Raw genomic sequence first — 27,814 nt, 5'->3', positions numbered from 1 at the left:
AAGCTCCTTATCCAAAGTTCATTTCATTTTAAGCCTCTATACATTCCATTTTTATCTCCCTTCAATTTTTTCCCCCAGACTCTTATCAAGATTTTTGCATATTTCTTCTTTTATTTTTAAAATTTAGAATTGTTGACAAATTTTTACAATTTTTATTGGAACAAATTTTAATTGTTGGCACCCAATATCAACATCAAGCATTCCCAAATCATGATTCTTTGTACAGCTGTGATAAACAAGATCCCCTACTCTGCTGTGTTGAGCCTCAGTATTTCACCACTTCCTGCACTACTGTATTTTTTTCCCACTCATTCCATGACAGTTCTTTGGCCTTCCAAGTAAGGTTGCCAATCTGTTCTAAACTATAGCCAGTATTTTCATGTTGACTTAGAATGAAAGCAGCTTAAGTTTAATTTCATGAAAACCCCCTACATTCAGTGGAGATTCAGCGTCAGGATGGCTCGGTGGTTAGCACTGCTGCCTCATGGCGCTAAGAACCTGGGTTCGATCCCGGCCCCAGGTCACTGTCTGTGTGGAGTTTGCACATTCTCCCCCTGTTTGCATGGGGCTCACCCCCACAACCCAGAGATGTGCAGGGTAGATGAATTGGTCACGCTAAATTGCCCCTCAAATGGAAAAACAAATAATTGAGTACACTAAATTTTTTTTAAAATCTAGTGGAGATGATGGTCCTCTGATCAGTCTGTTATCAATTTAACTCAGGGTATAGGGCGGCACGGTGGCACAGTGGTTAGCATTGCTGCCTACGGCGCTGAGGACCCGGGTTCGAATCCCGGCCCTGGGTCACTGTCTGTGAGGAGTTTGCACATTCTCCCCGTGTCTGCGTGGGTTTCACCCCCACAACCCAAAGATGTGCAGGTTAGGTGGATTGGCCATGTTAAATTGCCCCTTAATTGGAAAAAATGAATTGGATATTCTAAATTTATAAAAAAAAAAAAAAAAAAAATTTAACTCAGGGTATAGAGTCCACAAACTGACATGGCAGCTGGTCCTCGATCTTTTTCTTACTTGAAGTATCCCTGAATTGGTATTTACTATAATGTATAAATAACATCTGTGGGATGTTGAGATTCTTCTATACACTGGTCGACATATTTGAGAAAATCCCTGTCGGCTGCACTATTTTAAGAATGTGATTAACCCATTTAAAATAAATTGATTAGCAAATTTTCTAAACAAGAGTGCAATTCAACATTAACACAGTAACCACAGCTAAAAATGGTACATAAATGATTTTTAAAAATTAACTATAAACATATTCCTTTGTAGTCTTCACCTTCACATAATTTGAGGAGCTTTTAGTTAATTCCTCCATTTCCCCCCAAAAAACATCAGACTGATCTCCTTCATCAAATTACATACCTAATCTATTACCTGGAACCATTTTAGTTGGCATTCTTTGAATCTTTTCAAGTGTATCTATATTTTTCAGTAAACTATGGACATGGTATTCCATATATTATGTGTATACAAATTAATGCTGAATGGACTCCTAATATATCTGTTATAACTCCCGTGGAAGTCACAGTATAAGGACTATCAGATTCCCCGTGATCTCCACAGAATCTGAACTTCCCTGGTAATGTGGGGGGGGGGGGTTTCCCCTTTAATGAGGTGAAACCTCACCAGTATAAAAACTCTGACCTGGGTGCAGGTCATGGAGGGAGATTCTTCGAGGGAGTGGAGGTTATTGTACATCAAAATAAACCCAGTCTTTGTTTTCTACCTGCTTGTCTATGCGTGCTACTTTGGTGGATTCTTCAATACCCAATGATGTAAGCATATACCTTTAAATTTTATTCAACTTGACAACTGCATCCATCCAATACGACAACACTTTCAATATCTGGTCAGCTGGCTCATCCATATCTTTGTCCAGTTTATTCAACAACAATATCTCCATTATGCAATCATTGTGCTTTTTCAACTAACCTCAACACTAAATAATTCATGTAATTCAGCTACCTAGTTATTAAATCCCACAAGAGCTCTTTGAATTATGATCAAGAGATAGTCTTTTCATGGCAAAGGGAACAGCAGTACAGCTGCTTTGTCTGGCTTCAGCTCCAACACTGAAAACGAAACCAAAAAGACACAGACGCACCCAAGCTTCTCTCAAAGTTAAACTAAAAAGCAGAGCCAGAGCTCAGCTCCACCCATACTCTGACATCACTGCAGTAACATGAGCAGACAAACATTTCTTAAAGCGGCATTCTCATGGCAATAGGCCTGCCTTGATTATCTGTGATAGACAGTACCACCCGCTCAGCATTCTTAATTGGTGTGGACCCTGCAGATGCGTCCCCTACATGCACCCAAACATATTGAATTGGTGCTATTCTGACACCACACAGCTCAACAAGCTGGGAACACTGGCATAGTGATCATGTTATCGGAAACATAATCTAGAGGCCAGGACTAATGCTCTGGAGATACAAGTTCAAATCCTACCACAACAATTGAGGGATGTTAAATTCAAATAATTAATAAATCTGGAATATAAAGTGAGTATCAGTAATGATGATTATGAAATGAAAATCGTTTATTGTCTCAAGTAGGCTTCAAATGAAGTTACTGTGAAAAGCCCCTAGTCGTCACGTTCCGGCGCCTGTTCGGGGAAGCTGGTACGGGAATTGAACCGTGCTGCTGGCCTGCCTTGGTCTGCTTTAAAAGCCAGCTCTTTAGCCCTGTGCGAAACCAGCCCTTCTCTGGGGAAGAGATTTCCATAGACTAAGGACCCGGAGATAAAAATATGTCCTGATCTCAGTCTTAAATGGGAATTGGCAATCATAGTTAAGTGAGCACTTCACAGCTCCCAAGTCGATTCCCATGGGTAGGCATGCCATGTGATATGTGGCAGTAATTGCATAGCACCCCAATCAGACCATGATGCCTGGACACTGTGCCTGAGCACTGCAGGAAACACCAACATGGACGAAGCTGCAAACATCCGAATACCCAGAACCCAGCACAGGGACATTTCCACAACAGAGGGCAGGTGTGTGCACTGGTGAGGGGACCAGCACCCAGTACAGATAACTTAGAGGCTGGAAGCGAGAGCCTCATCTCTTGTTCACACGAGTGTGCCTGTGACCAGGGAGATAGAGAATCCATAGAATCCCTACAGTGCAGAAGGAGGCCATTGAGTCTGCACGACCCTTCAAAAGGTCACTCTACCTAGGTACAGTCTACCTCCCCCATCTCCGAAACGTCACACATTGACCTATCCACCTAACCTGCACATCTTATGTCACTAAGGGGCAATTTGTATGGCTAATCCATCTAGCTTGCACGTCTTTGACTGTGGAGGAAACCCACGCAGACACAGGGAGAACGTGCAAACTTCGCAGTCATCCAAGGCCGAAATCGAACTCTGGTCCCTGGCACTGTGGGCAGCAGTGCTAACCACTATGCCACTATCCCGAGAGGTTGGAGAATTTTCAGATAAGCAGCAGTTGGTGGTGACAGCGGGTGAGTCTTTTTTTACAACTGGACCCTTTGGAGCTATAAGAGACTAAACGGTCTCCTCTATTAAACGACTGAAGTGTTCTGATACTTGTTTGTCTTCCTGGTGAGGGGGCTGGAGTGTGGTTCAGGAGACAGGCCAGGCTACTAGGAGGCCAGGCTAACTGTATGCATGGTGGCGGAATTCCAGGCCATGGCCCAATTTGATGTGAAAGTGCAGCTTGGTGTCTGGAACAGGTACAACAGAAATCATCAGAACCTACAGAATTAGATGCTGCCATTGTGACAACTGTGCAACTACAGTTGTAGCAGCTGGTCAGCGCTGTAGTTCTCAGGAATTACTGCAATCATCCGCTGGACATGCTGGACTAGGACCTGACTGCATAGAAACAAAGAGTAATAATTCACAAGGGAAAGTTGTCCAAATATCTCTGAGCATTTGAAGATCAGAAGAGAATCTGGAGACTGCTCATTGAAAAAGTGAAAGGACTAAGCTAAGGATGGATGAAGTACCTGGTAGAGAGTTAGAACATGGACATGCCTGACCAATGGGCCCCAATTCCCTTCCCCGTTCCTCATGACATTGTCCATTGGTTATATTAAATTATTCCAATATATTAGAAATGACAATAATGATTAAACTGATTATTGAAACTGATAACTGAAATCTTTACATTTTTGGGAGGGGGCATGTATATAGCGATAAACAATGTATTGCAATTGTGTGGGACAGGCTTGGTAGAGCAAAGGATCCTTGCCTGTCAATTATTATTCATATGATTTTTAAATTAAATTAAATGCCATGACCATATTTTGAATAACTCAAATCTGGAGGTGAATATAATTACTTCGCTGGGACATGCGGCTTAGATTTCATCCTATAAAGGAGGCAGCTGTTTCAGTGAATAATGACCTTGATGGGAGGGACGATCGTTGTTTAGCACATATAACCGGCAGATTTTTTAAATAACAATGTATATTTTTTATTAGTGTCACAAGTAGGCTTACATTAACACTGCAATGAAGCTACTGTGAAAATCCCCTCGTCGCCACACTACGGCGCCTGTTCGGGTACACTGAGGGAGAATTCAGAATGTCCAATTCATCTAACAAACAAGTGTTGATCATCCAACACTCAAAATTGGTGTATGTAGAATTCCAGGACTCTCAAATTTGTTTTCATTGCTAATTTTGAGTTGGTCAAAATCATTTTAAATTTTTGAAATGCATCTTTGGCCATTCCAACCCTTTGACTTACTTCTTGGTCGCACATTTCGTCCAATATTAACATACTTTCTGGGTAACAAAATGTGACTACATATTTGGTCTTTTATTCATCAATGCAATTTTATATTCTGGCATGATTCCCATTTTGGACACTACTAGACATTTTATTTACTTGCAATTTACGCTCGGCCCTTTTTCTCAATTTCACTCACTACTCTATTCAAAATCTTTGTAGTGTCTCTTCACGCGGTCACAGAATGGTCTCATCGGCGTATCTTACATTATTAAGGTTGTAACCACCAAATAATAATCCAGGAAGGTTTTTAATGTCTCAAAGAATATGTTCACTGTATAAACTGAATAAATCTGGGGAGAAGACACACCTCTGTCTGAACCCTCTTTTAATCTTCACAAAATCACTTAGTTTGTTCTCAACTTTTACAGCTGCAGTTTGTTCGCAATAAAGGTTTCGTATCACGCGAAGATCTTTGCCATCAAGATCAAGAGACTTTAACGTGCTCATCAGTTCTTCATGCTTCATCTTATCAAGCTCTTTACAATAATCTATAAAACACAGGAATACATTTTTTTTCATCTCTATGGTTTTCTAATAGCATGTGAACCATAAAGATAGCTATTAATGAGGTTCAGAAATTGCCAATCTATATTCAGTTTATGTTGAAAAAAGTTCATGATAGTAAACTAAATCTTTTGACTTTGAATAGATTCCCCAATGATTTATGAGATGGTGATGTTGGCATTACTGTTATGACTTCCTCAGAGACTTCTTGACTCCTTTTACACTGCATTTTAATGGTTCAATAGACTTCACTATCTGCAATACTTAAAACAGATCATGTTTATGAAAGCATTTGGGAGTTCACAATTCATGTTGACGAAATCACATTTTACCATCAAATGTCCATTGAACCAGGACAGCATGGTGGTACAGTGGTTAGCATTGCTGCCTCATGGCGCCGAGGTCCCAGGTTCGATCCCAGCTCTGGGTCATTGTCCATGTGGAGTTTGCACATTCTCCCTGTGTTCGCATGGGTTTCACTCCCACAACCCAAAGGTGTGCAGGGTAGGTGGATTGGCCATGCTAAATTGTCCCTTAATTGGAAAACATTAATTGGGTACACTAAATTTATAAAACAAAAATGTCCATTTAACCAATTTTTCCACTATCTGAGGATTGTTTTACTGTGTTTTTCTGAAGTGTGAAAAGATTTTCAGGTACTGTTTTGACACTATCATTATCATATGAAATGGTTAGACAATCAAAATGCTCTGATAGTCCTCCCCGCTGTATGCAGAGATATAACACTTTACTGCTCACGTATGACCCCAATCATTGCCTCATCAAGCCTCTTTTAGCCAATTGTGCAGTGAATGAGGACAGATGAGAGTGTGCACCAAATGCAAACAGGACAAGGAACAATCAGGTCCTAAAAGGCATGCAGATCATGCATTCAAATATATTTATTTGCCTCATCTATTGTAGCTGCCGTTGTTCCAAGCCAGATCACCAATGTTATGCGTTCTAAATAAAACTGAAAATAAACCATTTGTGTTGTCTGACAATTACTATCCTTAACATCATGCCTTTACAAGCACATACTTGCTGTCCACACACACCACAGCCAGTACATTACTAAATTAATGATAGCATTATCTCATTGACATACTCCATCTACTGGGTACATATTGAACTACATTATTGGTCTTAAACTGCACATCAACATCAATACTCATTCAGCCTTCTGTCTTGTGCAATTTTCAGGCTTTCAAATCCCACTTTGGCATAATCTTGACTTTTTGATTGATCACATCTTCTCTCCTACTTGCTCTTCTACTTTCCACTTCATCACTTCTAATCCTTCTATTTCTGCTGTGTTGAACATTTTGGGTTGTTGTATGACATTAACAGCTCTATGTAAATACAAGCTGTTGTATTCTATTGAGTGTTGGTAATGTCATCGGCAATGGGCTTTGCCTCAGAAAAAGAACAGAACTCAACCAAAAAAGACTGCATAGGGCATCCGAAGAACACATATTTTCACCAATTTTTTTCAAGTGATTATTCCATTGCTTACTTTGTGAATACAGATTTTAAAAGTTATTATCTATTATGTTGTATAATTCAAGTACAAATAAATTTCACTGTAACCAGTCCTTTGGATGTGTTATTTCTCCTGTGATTGTAAGTTTGGATTTATTTTAGTAAACATTAATAGGCCAGTGAATTGAAGTATTTATTCTAAAAAATGATTAAACACATTAGCTGAGCAACATTTTTTTGCTTGCTAATTTACCTGGGATTCAGGCACATCAAGAATTTAATGGATGGTGAATATTCCAATGAGCTGAAACTTCCAGTATAGTTTTCTAAACCAATCTCTGCCTGATGTAGGCTTTTCCACCAGCAGCTGCTCAGTAGCAAAATACATTAACTGATGAAAAATATATATTTATTGGCAGTCTATTCCTTGAAAATGTCTGATTCAATAATTGGTGAGAGCAGGAGACAAAGACAGAAACAAAACAGCAAGGAGAGTTGCTTTCCTGGTCAACCTCCCATTCTGCAGCCTCCATTAACTAGAATTAATCTAAAACTCTGTTCGCCCACATCTGAGTCTGTGCCCACTTACCCGATATCCATGTACTTACTGACATATATTGGTACCCAACTGAAAATATATTGGACTTAAAATTCACATTCAAATGTTCAAATATCTTCATGGCCTAAACTCTCTCTAACTCTTTCCATTCCCAACCTGATCTGATGCTCACTTTACATGACCGAGGAAAAAAAATAACCTGCACATAACACTTGAAAATTACAATGCAAAAAAGAAGCCATATAGGACCCAACGAGTCATGGAAACAGTTTCAATCACATTTATGATGTTTCTGTATCCCACCAGTCATCCCTCCAATCCACCGACCCAATCTAATCCTAAATGTCGACATTGTTTCTACTTTAGCCACTAAAGTTGGGAGCGAAAATCACAGCCTCACAATATCTGTGTAGAGATTCATCCTGCCCACCTAAATATCTTACATTGTTATCTGTGGCTCCTAATTCTTCACTCCACTGGTAACAATCATGTTTCTGTTTATCCAGTCGCATCCATTAATAATTTAATACACTTCAAGTTACATTGAACTGTGTTATTCTAATAAAGACTCACTTTTTTTTCATAAATAAAACAGAAAGTGCTGTAAAAATTCGATCAGCAAGTCTGGCAGCATATGTGGAGAAATGAACAAAGGAAATGTTCCGAATAACTTTTTTCATATTTTTTCTTCAGATTTGTTTTCCTCCAGACAGTTATAATCACTTTATTGTCAACTACTTTCTTCTCTCCTCCTGAATAAAAACCGTGAACATAGCTGTTGATTTGCGCAGGTGCCAAAGGGTGGGGCGGTGCACCCCGGTACTTGTAGTTTGTTTCAAGGTGGCCTTCGCTCCGTCCCCAACGCTCCCAGTCCTGTCGAGGGTACTGCGAATCCCACAAAACATCGCGCGTCCCATGCCGCCCGGAGCATGTCGGGCGCGGCTGCACGAGGAGGAGAGTGGTGCTGGAGGTGTTCGTCCACCTGGCAAAGGTGTCGCTGGGGAAAGGACTGCAGGTCCCAGAGTGCAGCAGGGTGGGCGGGGCCACTTGCTCGCGCAGCCTCCGCAATTTGAGTGGAGCGGCTGCTCCGCGAGGCCAGGCAGATGCGGGGAGCGCGAGAGGCGGACGGTAGGAGGGCGAGCTGCTGGCAGAGTGAACGCGAGACGCCGGCTGGGGCTCAGTAACTGTCGCCGGCTGAGGGGGAGGGTCTCCGGTCAGAGAGACACCGAGCCCCGGTCAGAGAGAGACACACACACACCGAGCCCCGGTCAGAGAGAGACACACACACACACCGAACCCCGGTCAGAGAGACACACACACACCGAGCCCCGGTCAGAGAGACACACACACACACACCGAGCCCCGGTCAGAGAGACACACACACACCGAGCCCCGGTTAGAGAGAGAGAGAGACACACACACACACACCGAGCCCCGGTTAGAGAGAGAGACACACACACACCGAGCCCCGGTCAGAGAGACACCGAGCCCCGGTCAGAGAGACACCGAGCCCCGGTCAGAGAGACACCGAGCCCCGGTCAGAGAGACACCGAGCCCCGGTCAGAGAGAGAGAGAGACACACACCGAGCCCCGGTCAGAGAGAGAGAGAGACACACACCGAGCCCCGGTCAGAGAGAGACACACACACACCGAGCCCCGGTCAGAGAGACAGACACCCACACCGAGCCCCGGTCAGAGAGACACCGAGCCCCGGTCAGAGAGACACCGAGCCCCGGTCAGAGAGACACCGAGCCCCGGTCAGAGAGACACCGAGCCCCGGTCAGAGAGACACCGAGCCCCGGTCAGAGAGACACCGAGCCCCGGTCAGAGAGACACAGACACCGAACCCCGGTCAGAGAGACACATACACCGAGTCCCATTCCGCAGACCTTGGGGTTTAAAGGGGACCTTTTGCCCAGGGATCGAGTTACGTTTCGCTCCCGCGAGGAGAGACCGGCGCCGAAGTTAGAGAAGGAACGCAACCACAGAGCACCGGGTGTGAGAGCGGGGTCAGGAGACCGGGGGGCACCCCCGGAGCGGGGACAGCATGAGCGAGGTTAACTCAGGACAAGTGTCTGCCCAGCAGCTTTTATTTTAACTGTTGATGGATTCACTCAGGCTGTACTGAGACAACCCTCATCCCAAAATCAGGATTCCAGTCTGCGGGCCGCTGGCGGAACTAGGAGGAGGAGATGGAGGGAAGCATTTGGTTTGAGATACTGCAGTTTGTTGCTGGGGTTCACCAATCATGTGAACCCTGAATGTAACACTTGGCGAGGGTGGGAAGGATACCAGTCCTACACCATTGAAGCCCCGTTTCTCACCCAAGAACCTTTGTTGCGTTGGATTTACGATGTGGATGTCTACCGAAGATCATGGACAACTGCAGTAGGTTTGCGGATTAAATAATCTGTATGGAGCTCCGGTGACGATATGATTAGAAGGGTGAGGATATTGATCGTTTTTGGATCGATGGAAAAAAACATCAAACGATCAGACAACGAGGAAAAACATACAATGGATGGATATTGTATCCAACGATCACTCGATATTATATCGCTAATATATATCACATAATAAAAATGCTCGTTAGATTTGTCACTGTTTAACTAACAAAGAAACAAAAACGGAAGAAAATGGCTCAGATTTCGCTGCAGGTGTTTTACTGTAGAGAATAGTAACGATAAATTTTGGACTTTTAGAACAGAACATTAATTCTCAGACAAGACTGCCTTTAATTTGGTCTTTTTTATACGTTTGTTAACTCTTCTTTCGTGCATATTCGTCGCAGACAAAGACAATAACTGCACGCAAACATGTCTCAGAGTTTATTGCAAGGAAAGAGGTTTTTTTGCAGGGAGTGGGTTTTCCATAAACTCCAGCATTGTCTTCAAGAAAAAAACAGTGGCAAAACGTTTGGGATCTCCAATAGCAGTGGGAATGGTGGTCTCCTTGGGAAAAACACAGGAGGCATCGGAGGTATCCTGATTGTTGGAGGTCCCGGCAGCGGTAAAACAGCACTGTGCACTGAACTGGTTTGGCCCACTTGCCCGCAGCGGGGGTTGCATCGTCAGGCACTTGCCTTTCACTTCTGTAAAGCTCAGGACGCAGACACACTCTGCGTTAGCAACTTTATTCGAAACCTCGTCTCCCAGATTCGCAATAGCAGCTTGGTCCAGGGATATGAAGAAAAATTGCGAGAACCAGCCGTTCACAGCGTGCTTCAGGCAGGCGAATGTGAGAGGAATCCTGGGGAAGCCTTTAAAAGGTACAGAATCGTAAAAAAAATGTACAGCATTCTGCTGATGGTGTCTGCTTTTTAAATCTATGGACATTAGTTCTGAATAGGTGTGGATGATCTTATTCCTGGGTAATATATGCAGTTACAGACCCCAGAGGTTACGTAATAGTTCAGAAGACATGTGTATCTGTGTAACTCCTAAATATTGTGCTGATTCCAAAGAAGTCAATTTAATACCAAAAAGAGTTTGTTCTTTCTTGCTCTCGTTTAAACAGACGTAACACTCTTAAAGTGCTGGTGTCCGATAGGGATGAATAATTAAACACTGGCAATGGAAGTTCCTCATTCTCTAACCAGAACATAGGAACAGAAGGAGGCCATTCAATCCCTTGCACCTGTTCTACCGCTCATTTAGCTAGTGGCAGATCTATGCCTCAGTTCCATTTCCCCAATTTTGTGCTCCTTTCTTAACTGTTGAAAAGGAGGGTGCCCTGTTATCAAGATCTAGAATCAAATTGTATTTCAATACTGCTTATCATCAATACTCTGCTATCTTGTTAAAAATACATTTTAAATGTTTGATTTGTGTCACTTGTAATTACGCTGCAGCTGGTACAAAGTAAAAGTTGCATCAGACAATGTTTTTGAGGTGGGTTATGCTGTATTTTAAAATTTGATTTGGTGGACTTGGCATGTAAACATTGCACGTTTTGAGAAATTGCAACAGTGAAACTGCTTCATATGGAGTGAAAAAGTGAAGTGTAGTTGACTACAGGCCTACGAATTCAGGTAGAATATACATTCAATGTACTTATTCTAAAGTAATAAAGGTCACCTCTTTTGGTTGGCCCTTTTCTAACATTGCCACCCAGAAAGAAGAGCATAGCAAATTGACTGATTTTATTGTAACTTCTGTGTCACTTACCAGAAATCTGGTGAAAGAGAAAAATATCTTTCTGGTAGTGACATTTTGCTGTTCTTCCATTAATAAGTTGCAGTCCTCATCAGCAATTGACACTTCAAAAACCAGCATCAATTCACTGACATTTATAAGACCTTCTGTTCTCTTGGCCTCCCCAGTAAACATACTGCTCTGGTATTGATCAGTTAAAGCAATGAAGAGAACAATTTGCTCTTTTTTTCCTCCAACCATCCCAGAAACTTGTGAATTATCATTATATAGAGAACTATGTGAGCCATGTATGTAAAATAACTAGACTTTTGTTGAACTGGGATGAGGGGGAAAGCAAAGTCTTAAAACACTGTGCATGGGAGCCACATCCATTTGCTCTAAGCTAGTATTTTGCAGTTTAGGGTTCTCTTGCCTTGTCTGTTATTGCCATTATTTCTGTATTTGAAGTGACTATGAAACCATAATGATTTATTTTCATGAGTTTAGATTTACTTTGTATCGCAAGTTATTATAGATATTGACAGTCAAATCTGATTTTATTGAACTAGAAGACCAAATAAAATCAATGACATGCATCCCTGATATAATCTAGCTGGTAGCATCAGGCCATGATTAACCAGTTAATTGTGCTCTGGCAGCTTTAGAAGAATGATCTCTGCACTACCAGAAACATGATCTGACAAAATATAATAGGAGTTCAAAAATCCTGGAGATTGTTGTCTCATTAATTTTGAGTCTTATAAAGGACTATGTTACTGTTTGTTAGAAGAAGTCATAATCATTCTATTGTATCATGTTTTTATCAAAACCGTAATTACAAGTTTTTCACATTTGCCACTAAAATATTTTATTTTTGAAAAATATTATTGTGTATTGCTAAACTGTGGCATTTGTAGTTAAAATCCTGGCGATCCCCCTCTAACAGCACTGTGTGTGTACCTACACCTCCGGGACTGCAGCAGTTCAAGAAGGCAGCTAACCATCACCTTCTCGAGGGCATTTAGGAATGGGCAATAAATGCTGACCGAGCCAGGGATGCCCACATTCTGTAAATGAATTGAAAAAACTGCCATTCCAGCAGTTGCTGTGTATAGATACTAACACAGAAGCTGACTATTATACTGTAACTGTCAGAAGGTGTAAAGGCTTAGCCTGAGTTGCAACAAGCCGTTACTGACTCGCATTTCATGTACCAACCACCGAAGAAATGTCATTTAGAATTCACTTTACAGAAGGTATGTTAAAATTTATAAGCTCCCTTGGATAACTATACTCTATAACCTATAAAGTACTTACAGAAACATACATTTAGGATCTTGAATAGTCTCGTATAATTTGTATATGTTGACAGTTGGTGGGGCTAGTAAACTGCACGTTCCCCCAACCAGTTTCCTGATGTAGTGGTACTCTGGTAAAATGCCTTGCTAATAAGAAAAGACTGTGAAAACGTTTTTGGTTTGAAATGGAAATTTTAAGGAGCATGCCAGAAAGCTGAGGCACTAGTTTAGTACAATGCAAGTGCAACTTATTGAAAGCACTTAAAAAAAAAAATCAGTTGGCAGCAAAGTTACATAGCTTCTGCCAACAGCATTTGTCATCTGGCCTGCTATTTTGAGTCTGTCTGCAGGCAGGGTGGACCAGCAATGCAGTTTCCGTTCTGCTGATGTGCATACCTTTGTTCCAATGTTAGAGAAGGTCAGGATCAAATCAATAAGTCATTAATACAACAATATAATTATTGCTGAAAAGAGAGACATGTAGTTGAAAGTTTTCGCCTTGCACTCAAGACAGACACAGGAATGTAAAATTTTCAACAATCGCAATTTATACTACACTAAAAAGAGGGTGTTAATTTGTTGTAGTTGAAATTTAGCAATCATGAGCTTAGCCTGATTAGTGCAAGATGAAAAAGTTCCCCCAGAAAGTGGTGGAAATGGGGTCATTGAATACTTTTAGGGTAGAGGTAGATAGATTCTTGATGAACAAGTGAGCCAACACCACATTCTGCCTTCCTAAGATTGCCTTTTGAGGCCACAATCGGATCAGCCAAAATCTTATTGAATTCAGAGCAGATTTGTGGGGCAAAGTGTCCTCCTAATTTGTATGTTAGCTTTGACAACATTTTACTTTTCAGCAGTGTTCAAGTCCTGTACAGTAAGTAACCATTCACCTCTCTTTATTTATCCAAAGGTCCAGGCTAATAAGCTGAGGGCAAGGGTTCAAATCCCACCATGGCAATTCATGGATTTTAAATTCACTTAACATTTGGAGTTGAAGGTTGGTTTCATAGAATTTACAGTGCCGAAGGAGGCCATTCGGCCCTTCGAGTCTGCACCGACTCTTGCAAAGAACATCCCACTTAAGCCCACACTTCTACTCTATGCCCATATCCCAGTAACCCCATCTAACCTTTTTTGGACACTAAGGGCAATTTAGCACAGCCAATCCACTCAATCTGCACATCTCTGGACTGTGGGAGGAAACTGGAGCACCTGGAGGAAACCCACACAGACACGAGGAGAACGTGCAGGCTCCGCACAGACAATGACCCAAGCCAGGAATTGAACCTGGGACCCTGGAGCTGTGAAGCCACAGTGTTAACCACTGTGCTATCGTGCCAGTATTGGTGACGATGGAACTATTATTGATTGTTGTAAGAACCTATCTGGTTCACTTTGGTATGTTAGGGAAAGAAATCTGCTGATCTTACCTGGTCTGGTGTACATGTGACAGACCCACAGAAATCTGGTTGATTCTTAACTGCCCTTAATAATGGTTGCTTGGTCCTGAATGATGAGCTTCTTGAGGTTGCTTGGTCCTGGTTGATGTTGAGCTTCTTGTGTTGTTGCCACTGCACTTATCCAGGCAAGTGGATCCATTACACGCCTGACTTGTGTTTTGGAGATGGTGGACAGGCTTTTGCGGGGGGGGTCAGTTACTCGCTACAGGATTCCCCGCCTTTGACCTGCTCTGTTAACCGCAGTCTTTATATTGCTCATGCAGTTCAATTTCTGGTCAATGGTAACCCCCAGAATGTTGACAGTGGGGGAATATAGTGATGGTAATGGCATTTGAGTGTCAAGAGGTGATGGTTGCAGATGGTTATTGCCTGGCACTTGTATGGCGCAAATGTTACTTGCTACTTGTCAGCCCAAACATGCATAGTGTCTGGGTCTTGCTATATTTGGATATGTACTGCTTCAGTATGTGAGAAGCCATGAATGGCGCTGAGCATTGTGCAGTCATTTGCATACGTCCCCACCTCTGATCTTGCTGTGGAAGGAAGGTCATTGAAGCAGCTGAAGGTGGTTGGGCCTAGGACACTACCCTAAGGCATTCCTGCAGTGTCCTGGAGCTAAGATGTCTGGCCTAGTGTAACCACAACCATCTTCCTTTGCGCTAGGAATGATTCCAGCCTGCAGAGATCCTACCCATAATTTCCAATGAGTTCAGTTTTGCTATGCTCCTTGATGCCATACACTCAAATGCTGCCTTGTTGTCGAGGGCAGTCACTCTCATCTGACATCTGGAGGTTAGCTCCTTTGTCTATGTTTCAACTTAAGGTTGTAATTAAAACCCAAACCGAGCATCTTGTGAGCAGGTTCTTGCTGAGTAAATGCCGCTTGATAGCACTGTTGATGACCGCCTCCATCACTTTGCTGATGGTTGAGAGTAGACCGATGTGGCATTAATTGGCTCGGTTGGATTTGATGTATTTCTTTGCCAGTGGTGTAACTACTGGAACAGCTAGGGGCGTGACGAATTCTGGAGCACAAGTCTTCAGGACTATTGCTGGAATAAGGACCCAAGGCCTTTGCAGCTGTCTTGATATCACATGGAGTGAACCGAATGGCTGAAGACTGACATCTGCGTTGCTGCGGACCTCCAGAGGAGGCAGAGATGGAGCATCCACTTGGCACTTCTGGATGAAGGTTGTTGCAAATGCTTCAACCTTACCTTTTCCACAGAATTGTTGGGCTGCTCCATGTTTGAGGATGGGAATATTTGTGGGGATTCCTCCTCCAGTGAGTTGTTTAATTGCCTACCACCATTCACGACTGGGTCTGGCAGGATTGCAGAGCTTAGATCTGATCCATTGGTTGTGGAATCGTTTAGCTCTGTCTATCACTTGCTGCTTGTTGTTTGACAAGCAGGTAGTCCTATGTTGTAGCTTCACCAGGTTTACACCTCATTCTTAGGACTGCATGGTGTTGCTCCTGCAAACCCTCAATGAACCGGGGTTGATTCCCTGGCTTGGTAGTAATGGTAGAATAGGGAATATGCTGTGCTATGCGGTTACAGATTGTGGTTTAATACAATTGTGCTGCTCCTGGTGGCCCACAGTGCCTCATGGATGCCCAGTCCTAAATTATGAAATATGTTTGATGCCTATCCCATTTAGCACGATGGTAGTGTCACACAACACAATGCAGGGTATCCTCAATGTGAAGCCGGGACTTCTCCACAAGGACTGTGAGGTGTCACTCCTACTGATACTGTCATGGACAGATAGATCTGCGGTAGGCAGTAGGTGCTGATGAGCTAAACTGTTTTTTCTTCCTCATATGTTCCCTCACCACCTCTCACAGTCCAGTCTAACAGCTATGTCCTTTAGGATCTGGTCAATTTGGTCTGTGGAGGTACTATTGAGCCGCTTTTGATGATGGGACATTGAAGTCCCCCACCCAGACTATATTCTGCACCCTTGCCACCCTCAGTGCTTCCTCCAAGTGGTGTTCAACATGGAGTACTGATTCATCAGCTGAGGGGGTTGATATGTGGCAACCAACATGTTTGACCTGGTCCTTTGTTTGGCCTGCCAGTGAGAGAGGACACACCCAGGAATGTGATGGTGGTGTCTGGGACACGATCTGTAAGGTATGATTTCATGAGTATGGCTATCAGGCTGTTACTTGACGAGCCTGTGAGACAGCTCCCAATATTGGCACAATCCCCCAGATGTTAGTAAGTAAATGTTTGCAGGGTCGAGAGGACTGGGTTTGCCGTTACATTTTTGGTGCATAGATGCTGGGTGGTCCGTCTGGTTTAATTCCTTTGTGTTTTCTTCATAACGGTTGAAGACAACTGAGTGGCTTGCTAGCCCATTTCAGAGGGTATTTATGAGTCAATCGCATTGTTGTGGGTCTGGAGTCATATGTAAGCCAGACCAGATAAGGACGGCAGTTATACTTCCCTAAAGGACAGATAATGCAGAATATTGATCATGGAATCGTTATAGAATTATTATAGTACAGAAGAAGGCCATTCAGCCCATTGTGTCTGCCGGGTTTCCTTTTTAAAAACATTTTTCCAATTAAGGGGCAATTTGGCATGTCCAGTCCATGGCGTTGGACGGGACCCTCAAGGGCCCATTCCACCCAGTACAATATAGCACCCCGGACCTGTTCAGTTTCTCTGGGGAGGGGCTCAGCGATAGCCCCCTGCTTCTTAGATTCTTAGCGGGTTATAGTTTGGAAGACCCTCTTTCAACCGCTGTCTTTGGACACCTCTGCCACCATCCCGGACTTATTTCCGGAGTTGTTTTTGGGGTCTTTCGGTGACCACACTGCGGGGGCGGAGCAGGCATCTGCACCACCACCTCCTGCTGGCTTGGTCCCGGGAGGAGCCTGAGGAGATCCTGCCTGTCCATAATCCATGTCCATGATCCCGCAATCTGACACATCATAATTGAAGGTTCTTTTGTTTTTCTGCCTCCGTAGATAGTTCAGGCAGTGTCCTATTGGGCCCTCCCCACCACCCTCCTTTCCCTTCTCTCCCCACCATACCCCCTTTCCCTTCTGTTGGTACAGAGGCGAGGGTATTTGGTCTCTCCAGTGCAAAGTTTAGTGGTTGTACCGTTTGTTTTTTGTACAACTGTGTTGTGAACTGTTTTAATAATCAGAGTGTCCTACCCCCCCATACGTTGGTACTGAGGGGAGGGTACTCTGTTTCTCCAACACAAAATTAGTGTTTGTACCGTTTGGCCTTGTGTACATATTTTTCCCATTTTAATAAGATATATTCAGTCCACCAATTCTGCACATCTTTAGGTCATGGGTGTGAGACCCACACAAACACCGGGAGAATGTGCAAACTCAGCACTGATAGTGACCTGCACCGGGATCGGGTATCTGCCTCTGCTCCCCTTATAGCCAGTGAGTTCAAGAACCCTATCACCCTCTGTATGAATAGGTTTTCCTCATCTCCTTATTAATCCTTCTACAAATCACTTTAAATCTATGCCCCTTAGCCACTGACCGCACTGTTAAGGGAAACTGCTCCTTCCCATTCTCTCTATTCCGGCCTCTCGCAACCTTTTACACCCCGATCGAATCTTCCCTCAGCTGTTTCTGTTCCAAGGAAAAGAGCCTCAGCCTACCTTTTTTTCCTCATAGCTGCAATTTTCCAGCCCTGGCAACGTCCTCATAAATCTCTGCCCTCTCCGGTGCAGCTACATCCTTTCTTTAATAAGGTGGCCATAACTGCACACTGTACTCGCGTTTTGGCCTAACTAGTATTTCATATAGTTCCAACATAACCCCCTCTGCTCTTTTTATTCTTGATGTGGCGATGTCGGCGTTGGACTGGGGTGAGCATAGTAAGAAGTCTTACAACACCATGTTAAAGTCCAACAGGTTTATTTCAAACACTAGCTTTCGGAGCGCTGCTCCTTCCTCAGGTGAATGAAGAGGTGTGCTCCAGAAACATATATATAGACAAAGTCAAAGATGCAAGACGATGCTTTGAATGCGAGCATTTGCAGGTAATTAAGTATTTACAGATCCAGAGATTGAGGTAACCCCAGGTTAAAGAGGCGTGAATTGTCTCAAGCCAGGACAGTTGGTACGATTTTGCAAGCCTAGGCCAGATGATGGGGTATAAATGTAATGCGACATGAATCCAAGGTCCCGGTTGAGGCTGCACCCATGTGCAGAACTTGGCTATAAATTTCTGCTCAGTAATTTTGCGTTGTCATGCGTCCTGAAGGCTTTTTATTCTATGCTTTGGCTAATAAAGTGAAGTATTCCATATGCCTCCTTAACCACCATCTTGACCCATCCTGCTACCTTCAGGGATCAGTGGGCATGCATTCCAAGATCCCTTACTTCTTCAACACCTCTGTTATCTTCCCACTTATTGTGTATTCCTTTGCTTTGATTGACCTTGCCAAATGCATCATCTCTCACTTTTCTCCTCACTTTTCCAGGTTGAACTCTGTTTGCAACTTTTCTGGCCACCTGACCAGTTCATTGATATCTTTCTACAGTCCACAGATTTTCTCCTTTCCATCAATCACGTGACCAATTTTTGTGTCATCTGCAAACTTTGTGATCATGTCTCTTACATTTAAGTAAAAATCATTAATATACACCACAAAAAGCAGGGGGCCCCATTCGAAACATCTTTCCTGTCGCAAAAATACCCATCAACCTTTGCCCTTTTACCTGCCGCAGAACCAATTTTGTATCCAGCTTGTTACATTCCCCATGATTACTTTTTTAAACCAGTCTACCATGTGGAACCTTGTCAAAAACCTTGTTAAAATCTACGTAGACAGTATCAACAGCACTACCCTCATCTTTGATACAATCATCCTTGTACCTCCTCAAAAAATTCAATCTAGTTACTCTGATACAATCTTCATTGAATAAATCCATACTGACTATCCTTGATTACTCAGTGTCTTTCTAAGTGACTGTTTATCCTGTGTCTCAATTGATTCCAGTAATTTTCCCACTACTGCAGCTGGACTGACTGGTCTGCAATTAATTGGCGTATCTTTTGCTCCATTTTTGAACAAGGGTACAATGTTATCAGTCCTCCAAGCCTCTGGCATACACCTGTATCCTGTGAGGTTTGGGAAATGATGGTCAGAGCCTGCTATTTACTCCCTGGATCCTTTTGACAGCCTGGGGTAACATTTCATCTGACCTGATGACTCATCTACTTTCAAGGATGCTAATTCCCTTAATACTGCCTGTCTCCCTATATTTATCACATCCAATATGCCACACTCCTCCTTCACTCCAATGTGGTGTGACAGCACGGTAACACAAGTGATGGCACGGTGGCTTCACAGCGCCAGGATCCCAGGTTCGATTCCCCGCTGGTCATTGTCTGTGCGGAGTCTGCATGTCCTCGCCGTGTCTGCTTGGGTTTCCTCCCACAGTCCAAAGACATGCAGGTTAGGTGGATTGGTCATGATAAATTGCCCTTAGTGACCAAAAAGGTTAGGAGGGGTTATTGGGTTACGGGGATAGGGTGGAAGTGAGTTTCGGTGCACACTCGATGGCCCGAAAGGCCTCCTGCACTGTATGTTCTGTGTTTGTACTGCCCCCTATTTTGTGAAGATAGATGGAACCATATCCACTTCCTCTTACTCTACACATAGGTTACTATTTTGGTCTTTGGTGGTCCCTAATCTTTCCTTCGTTATCTTCTTGCTCTCAGTTTATTCATAGAACATAGAACATAGAACAGTACAGCACAGAACAGGCCCTTCGGCCATCGATGTTGTGCCGAACAATGATCACCCTACTCAAACCCACGTATCCACCCTATACCCGTAACCCAACAACCCCCCCAACCTTACTTTTTAGGACACTACGGGCAATTTAGCATGGCCAATCCACCTAACCCGCACATCTTTGGACTGTGGGAGGAAACCGGAGCACCCAGAGGAAACCCACGCACACACGGGGAGGACGTGCAGACTCCGCACAGACAGTGACCCAGCCGGGAACCGAACCTGGGACCCTGGAGCTGTGAAGCATTTATGCTAACCACCATGCTACCGTGCTGCCCCACCTTAATGATGAAACACCTTTGGGTTCTCCTGGATTTTACTCACCAATATTCTTTCATGGCTCGTTTAGTTTTCCTAATTTCCTTTTTGATTTCACCCTCGCACTTTCTGTGGTATTCATTTATTAGTAATTAACATAAGTTTTCCTAATCTTGTGTTGTATCCTCCTCAACATCCAGTGGTTCCAGATTTGGTTGTCCGCCCTTCCCCTTTTTGGGAGCCCCTTGAATCTCCACTTTCCTTGGCTTAGTAAAATTGACTGCTTTGACCTTTTAAAAACAAATTGAATTATGATCACTACCACCAAAATGCTCTCCCGCTGCCACTCCTTCCACCTGCCACACCTTCCACTTTCCCTGCTTAATTTTCTAAAACTAAGACCGGAACCATGTTCTCGCTTGTTGGACTTGCTGCATACTGGCCAAAAATGCGCTCTACAATGCACTTTAAGAATTCTGTTTCCTCCATTCCTGTTACACTAAACCTACCGCAGTTAATATTTAGGTAGCTACAATGCCACCTTTATTTTGACTTCAGAGGTTAGCCTAGATGTTAACTCTCACCTCTCTCTGGCTGTTTGGTGTTTACAAACATTTCCAGTAGTGTGACTGCCCCTTTTTTGTTTAGCTCAGACCTCATTTTATGATCCTTCTAATATATCCCATCTCACAGCTATAATTGTTATTTTTATCAAAATTGTCAGCCCGTCCTTTTGTTAATCGCCATCCCCCCCCCCCCCCCCCCCCCAATTTCAACTGCAAACCCTGTAGCCAGGAACCACTCCCTCTTTAAACCATGTTTCTGTAATAGCTATGATATCACACTACAGTGCTTTTATCTGTGCGTCAGCTCATCTGTTTTATCTGCTGTACTTGCATTGACGTACATGCCCTTCAGCGTTGCCAAACGTCATAATAATAATACTCGCATATTGTCACAAGTAGACTTCAATGAAGTTACTGTGAAAAACCCCTAGTTGCCACATTCCTTATTATGGCTTTCCAGTCTTCCTTGTACTTCCCTGTACAGCTGAGCCACCTGTGGTGTCATGGCTTTAGCGGTGGTCCTCCCCAAATAAACCATCACTCTGACCCGTATTCAGAACTAAATAGTAGTTGGCGGGTGGGATGTACTCGGGACTCCTGTGCTACCTGCCTGTTTCTTTTAACTGTCTGTTGGTCACCCATTTCTCCTCTCCTTGTATATTGTTAAGCTGCAAGGTTCCCACATCTGTAAACATGCTATCCATGTAACTCTCAATGCCACGGATAGACAGCAGTGATGCCAGCTGCTGCTAAAGTTCAAAACCCAGAGCTCAAGCTACTGCAACTGATGACACTTGTGTGTGAATGGTTATTCAGGACACGAGAAGCTTCCTGCAGCTCCCACATTGTGCAGGATGGGCACTCTAGGAGTTGGAACAGTCTGCCATTTTTCTAGTTATTAACTGATAATTTTGTTATTGTGGCTAAACTTTACTACTCGTAATAAACCTTACAAATACCAATAAAGCATTACCAATACTAATAAAACTTACTATTAATAAACCTTACTTAGTAATATTGATAAACCCTACCAACATTTGGTATACTCTTGTGGTTGCTTTAAAAAAACAATTGTAAAGTAGCTTTAGAATATTTAAATATATAAAGTGATCATTAACAGGAACCAATTCTGTTGAGGAAATGGTTTTAATCTAAAGTATTGTTAAGGACCAATCATCAGCATCACAGTAAATGTGGATAGAGTAGTTTTAATGCTGTCAAAACATGTACTTAATCACCAATATAGACTTTTAGCGAAGATGCTTATATATTTTGTGTCTCGGTTTACCTCGGCTCCCTTCACTGCATCAGATATCTTTGTTTAGTTGCCCTTGGGCCTTGACAATGCTGCCTCAGCTTTTGAATTTGGCCATCTTTTCCGTGAGAAATGAAATGAAATGAAAATCGCTTATTGTCACAAGTAGGCTTCAAATGAAGTTATTGTGCAAAGCCCCTAGTCACCACATTCTGGCGACTGTTCGGGGAGGCTGGTACAGGAATTGAACCGTGCTGATGTCCTGCCTTGGTCAACTTTAAAAGCCAGTGATGTAGTCCAGTGTGCTAAACTAGCCCCTGGCATCAATTGCTCATAGACTTAAAATTATATGGCAAATGAAATAGTTCAATACAATATGTGTAAAATTTCCTTATTTGGCTTATTGTTCATACGGAAAGTCTGGAATCTATAGTAATTATTACAAACATCAAAAAGACAAGAGTGGCTTATGATGAAATAGATAACTAACAAAGCAGGTCAAATTTATGAACAAAGCTTTTGTTACTGACTCGGGCACTTACTGATTCTTTTTCTGCTGTGCTGAAATTAAGCTTTCGGCAATAATCAACAGTTTTATTGGCTATTCTAGTTTGAGTCCACTGTTTGAAAATTTTTGACATGTAAACCGGTTAGGAAAAAAAAATTTGTAAAACAATCTATTTCACATCTGTGTTTTACAGTGTAGGGTCGTTAATATTAATGTTTTCGGCTGAGGCATTAAACACCGTTTACATGTCTGTAAATGTAAAGGATCCCATAGCACTAATCATAGAAGATAACCTGAACATAATAGATATGTAAAACCTGTTAACATAATGGAGAGCCCTTTGTGTTCTAATATGTATTGATCTCCTCAGGTTAACTTGCAAAAATGTCATTTGTGAAGTCTCATTTGCTTTGCATTGCTGTGAAATCTGCCCTGCTGTGTAAATGAGGATGGACCACAGCAAAAGGAATTTCTTTTTGTATTAGAGAAGTGGAAACAGTAAATAGTGACACCTTGCATTTATATAGTACTTTTGACATAGTAAAGTGTGCCACTTTACAGGAGCAAACAAAATTTGATACTGGGGTGAACATGAGAGATTAGGGCAGATAATGTAAAACTTTGTCAAAGAGGTAGGTTGTTAAGAGGCAAGTTGAAGCAGAAGCCGTTTTGGAGCTTTGGGGGTCTAGGCAACTAAGTCTAGCATGACCAGCAGTGATGCAGACCAGAATTTGGAGTAATGGAGCAATTTAAGGATTGTAGGCGAGAGATGAGGAGCGGTGAGGCCATGGATTTACTTGAAAATAAGGTTGAAAATTTTGAAATTGAGGTGTCGCCAAGCCAGGAACCAATGGGTCAATGAATAGATGTGTGGTGGGTGAACTGAACTTGGTGCAAGTTAGGATATAGGCAGCAAAAAATTGGATGAGCTCACGTTTATGGAGGGTAAAACTCGGAAGGTGGTCAGAAGAATACTGTAATTAGAAAATGTAACTTTGCTTGATATACTTACTGGTAAATTGCCTAATCAAATAAATGAACAAACTACAAACCCTTAATTCAAAATTTTTACATGAAATGGGATGTAAATCTACTAAGTGAAACATTTTAAATAATAAGTTTTTATCTTCAAGCTAATGTTTCAGAATTGACTTTTGTATTTGGGTCATATTTCTTTTAAGGCAAATTGTCAGTGAGTATATTAAGCAGAGTACAAATAGGTCAACTGAAATCATATTTGATGTATCTGAAAAATTGTATTACATTTTCTGATTGATTCTGCAATATTTGCACCTCACTGATTTCACACAGCTACTTTCATTCTCTTAGTGCCTTTACATTGCATAGCTGCATGATTTTTATGGTTTACCTTTTTCCAGTGATTTTCAGAAGAAATCCGTAATTGTAAGCCAGTGCTAGAATATTTTTTTTTTTTTAAACTTAAGAGTAGCCGATTATTTTCGGATGCTTTCTTGGAACGGCTGTGTCCGGTGTGGCCTGAAAACTCATGGAGGCAGCATACCTTCAGTATTAATTTGTGTTTAATGATCCTTAAGGAAGTGCAATGTGATCTCTCACCTTCTGTCTACCACAAAAATAGTAAGAATTCATGAACAAAACATAACTTCATAAATAATCTGAGAACACCTATTCCGCATTAGAAATATGAAACTGTTCCATGTCTTGACATGCATAAACTAAAAGTTGGGTTCTATTAATTTATGTTTGAATTTAAATGACACCTTGGTATCTAACTAATTTGAAGAGGGTGCTGGTTTTATGCCATGAAAGGGAGTGTAGGTGTCTGCCTTCAGCCATGACACCTGCAAGAAATCTGATTTATTTGAGTTAGAATATCTGAGTGAGTTATATCTGAATGCTCAATAAAGAAACAGTGTGGCCCATAGCTTTCTGGTCCGTCTCCCCCCCCCCCCCCCCCCCCCCCCCCCCCCCCCCCCCCAAACCACCACCACCATATTTTGGGGGTACTTGGTGATTTGCTGGGGAATCCATCTTGTAAGTTCCCGTGTAAGGATTTACCTGGCAATTTCCCAGAAGGGATAACTTCCTCTGGACAATACCGCTAGGCTGCAAACCATCCAACAGAAGTGATTTAAATCGCTAACTTTGGATGGTTCTGCCAGTTTTATCCTGATAGGTACACTGTGAGCGTTAAAGGAGAAAAATCACTTCTAACTCCAGAGTAACTATTTAAAAAAAAAACTCAGGCCCAGCCTTGCACAGGACACCCCCATCACACACGGACCAGGAGAAGCAGGCCTTTATAGGGCGACCTGAGCTGACCCACCGCTCCCCCTACCCGCCATTTTTTGGACTGAGTCTCCCCTTTCCTGGATTTGCCCATTTAATAGTTATGGTTTCAGTTGTTTCTGCATTTAACAGGGAAATAGCATTTACGACATGTATTGCTTTGATGCCTTGCTGGAAAGTCTACATTGCTAAATGTTATGAATTGTGGTGTGTTTAGCCTTTGTCCTGTTCTCAATGTATGGCAGATGTTGAATGAAATTACTATACACTATAATCATCTTTCATTTTTTTTTTGTTAATACTTTTTCTATCCTTAGTGATTTGTGGAGACTTGTCTACTGGTGTTAACCAGTTCAGTTGTGTCAAACATCAGCTGTTTGGTGTGTTTACTCTCCTTTGGTAAACACTCAAAAATGCTATGAATCTTTGTTTACGTGTACGTTTTTATCTAATTATGAAAAATGAATGTATAGTTTTTTACAGGCCCACTAGCACAAATGTAATTCTGAGTAGTTTTATTCCAATTCATTAAATAAAAGAAAAGTGTCATCTTCTACTATGGTTCAGTTTGAAATTTAATTAAAGGAAAAGTAAATGTGGTTTGAACTTGTGTTTCCAGTTCTAATCTATGAAGAATAATGAGGGTTACTAACTCTTTAACTCCTCCCCAAGAGATTGCATGGGGGCCATGCCTTGGCATGCACTGTAATGTTCAGCACAGGGTATAGATTTTTCCAAGAACTGATTGTATGAAGAAAAACAATCTTGTGGTAAGTATGTTCTCTTTGACTATGAGAAAACTGAAATTTCAGCTGCATCAGTCCTGCTCTCTGCATGGTACTCCCTGAAATCCTTCCACTTTTAAAATCTCTTCAATCCCCTTCCATTCAACCATGCATTTAATGATCTCGTCTCCCTTTTTTACTTGACACCTAGTTATACTGCGTAACATGCCTGGCAAGATGGTTTGGATTTTGTGGTCCGCCTGGGCTAAGCTGTATATTATACTTAGAATTACCCACAGATTGATTATTTGTGGACCTGTACTGTGACTTGCAATAATTGGAAAGTCATAACTGCATGATAACCTCTACAGGGCATCTGGAACCTGTGTGAATAGGACATGCTACGGTGTGTCTGCTTAACCATGCAAATTGAAGAATCCTTATCGAGACATGCAGAATCTAGACCTGAAAGTGTGAGGTGAAATATTTAATTTCATGACGAATCATGTGCAGAAGGTAAAAGAAAAGAAAGATGGGTTAAGCAAAAGATGAAGTGGCAAAGCAAAACCGGATATTAATTTAATTTTTAAATTTAAAAAAAAGTTTTAATTTTTAAAAAATCTCTTGTAATTAATCTGAATGAAACTCCACATTTCTAGAATTCAATTTTCAGTGCAGGGAAGACTGTTTGGCAACAATTGAGACATGCAATGCTGGGTTGAAGATTCACTTACACTAGAATAGACAAGCTCTAAACCTTTTTCCGGCATGTTGGTGTCTAGTGGGTAAGCAATGCAACCTTCATATGTTTGCTTACTGAGTGTTTTGGCAAAGTACTGTTACAGTGAAACCTCTGGAGACATAGAACAACCCTGATGGTAAAGTTCTTGATCACCCTGTTTAATTTTGCATGTATGGATGCCGAAAGTTTCTCCTCAATCATGGTGAGCATTGGTAGTCTTACCGTTCTTTCCAGTCGCTATGTTTACTGGTGAAAATCAAGGGACAAAATTCTGACATCCCCAGGACTTGAAAGCCTATGTCCTAGAGTTATAAAAAAATATAGCTTCGGAGAGAGTGGATGTGTTAGCAATGATTTTCCAAAATTCCAGATTCTGGAGTGTGACAGGGCAGCATGATGGCATATTGGTTAGCATTGCTGCCTCACAGCGGTAGTGATTCCAGCCTTGGGTTACTGTGTGGAGTTTGCACATTCTCTGTGTCTGCGTGAGTTCCCACTGGGTGCTCCGGTTTTCTCCCACAGCCCAAAGATGTGCAGGTAAGGTGGATTGGCCAAGCTAAATTGCTCCTTGGTGTCCAGGGATGTATATATTAGGTGGGGTTACGGAGATAGGGCAGGGGAGTAGGCCTAGATAGGCTGCTCTTTCGGAGGGGCAGTGCAGATTTGATGGGCAGTATGGCCTCCCTCTGGATTGTAGGAATTCTATGATTAGCAGATTGGAAAGTAGCAAATGTAACACTGCCATTCAAGAAAGGAGTCAGAGGGAAAATGGGGAACTACATGCCAGTTAGCCTGACATCAGTCATTGGGAAAGTGTTGGAATTCAATTTTGGGTCAGTGTAACTCCCAGTTGATGAGATTCAGCTGTGGCAATCCCATTGAATGTCAAGGGATGATGGTTAGATTTTCTCTTGTTGGAGATAGCCACTATCTGGCACTAGTGTTGCATGGATGTTACTTGTCACCCCAAGCACGGATATTGTCCAGGTCTTGTTGCATTTGGACATGGGCGGTTTTTGTTTCTGAGGAGTTGCGAATGTTGCTGAACATTGTGCAGTCATCAGTGAACATCCCATTCTGACCTTGTGTAGGAAGGAAGGAATGTCATTGATGAAGCAGCTGAAGATGGCTGGGCATGAACACTACACTACCCTGAGGAACTCCTGCAGTGGTGTCCTGGAACTGAGATGGTTGATCTTCAACAGCTGCTGCCCCCCCCCCCAATTTCCATTGACTGTATAGTTATCTGAGGGCTCCTTGGTGCCAGGGCAGTCACTCTCACCTCACCTCTGGAACTCCATTCTTTTCTCTGTTTTCGAACCAAGGCTATGAGGTCAGAAGCTGAGTGGCCCTGGCAGAGTACAAACTGAACATCAATGAGCAGGTTATTGCTAAGCAAGTGCTGCTTGATAGCGCTGTTGATGACCCCTTCCATTAAATTACTGATCGAGAGTAGACTGATGGGGCGATAATG

General features: G+C 42.4%; 1 protein-coding gene across 1 annotated transcript in view; it reads left to right on the top strand.

Moving 5' to 3' along the window:
- The first annotated feature begins 8,751 nt into the window (after window positions 1-8,751).
- Window positions 8,752-27,814, top strand: part of ankrd50 (ankyrin repeat domain 50) — a 181,170-nt gene continuing 162,107 nt past the window's right edge. Inside the window, exon 1 of the mRNA XM_038792400.1 lies at window positions 8,752-10,602. Coding sequence (XP_038648328.1) covers window positions 10,151-10,602 — 452 coding nt within the window. The 5' untranslated portion in view covers window positions 8,752-10,150. The remainder of the gene's footprint in view (window positions 10,603-27,814) is intronic.

The sequence above is a fragment of the Scyliorhinus canicula genome, chromosome 3, assembly GCF_902713615.1.
Source record: "Scyliorhinus canicula chromosome 3, sScyCan1.1, whole genome shotgun sequence".
NCBI lineage: Eukaryota > Metazoa > Chordata > Chondrichthyes > Carcharhiniformes > Scyliorhinidae > Scyliorhinus > Scyliorhinus canicula.
This window is presented reverse-complemented; position numbering and strand designations above follow the sequence as displayed.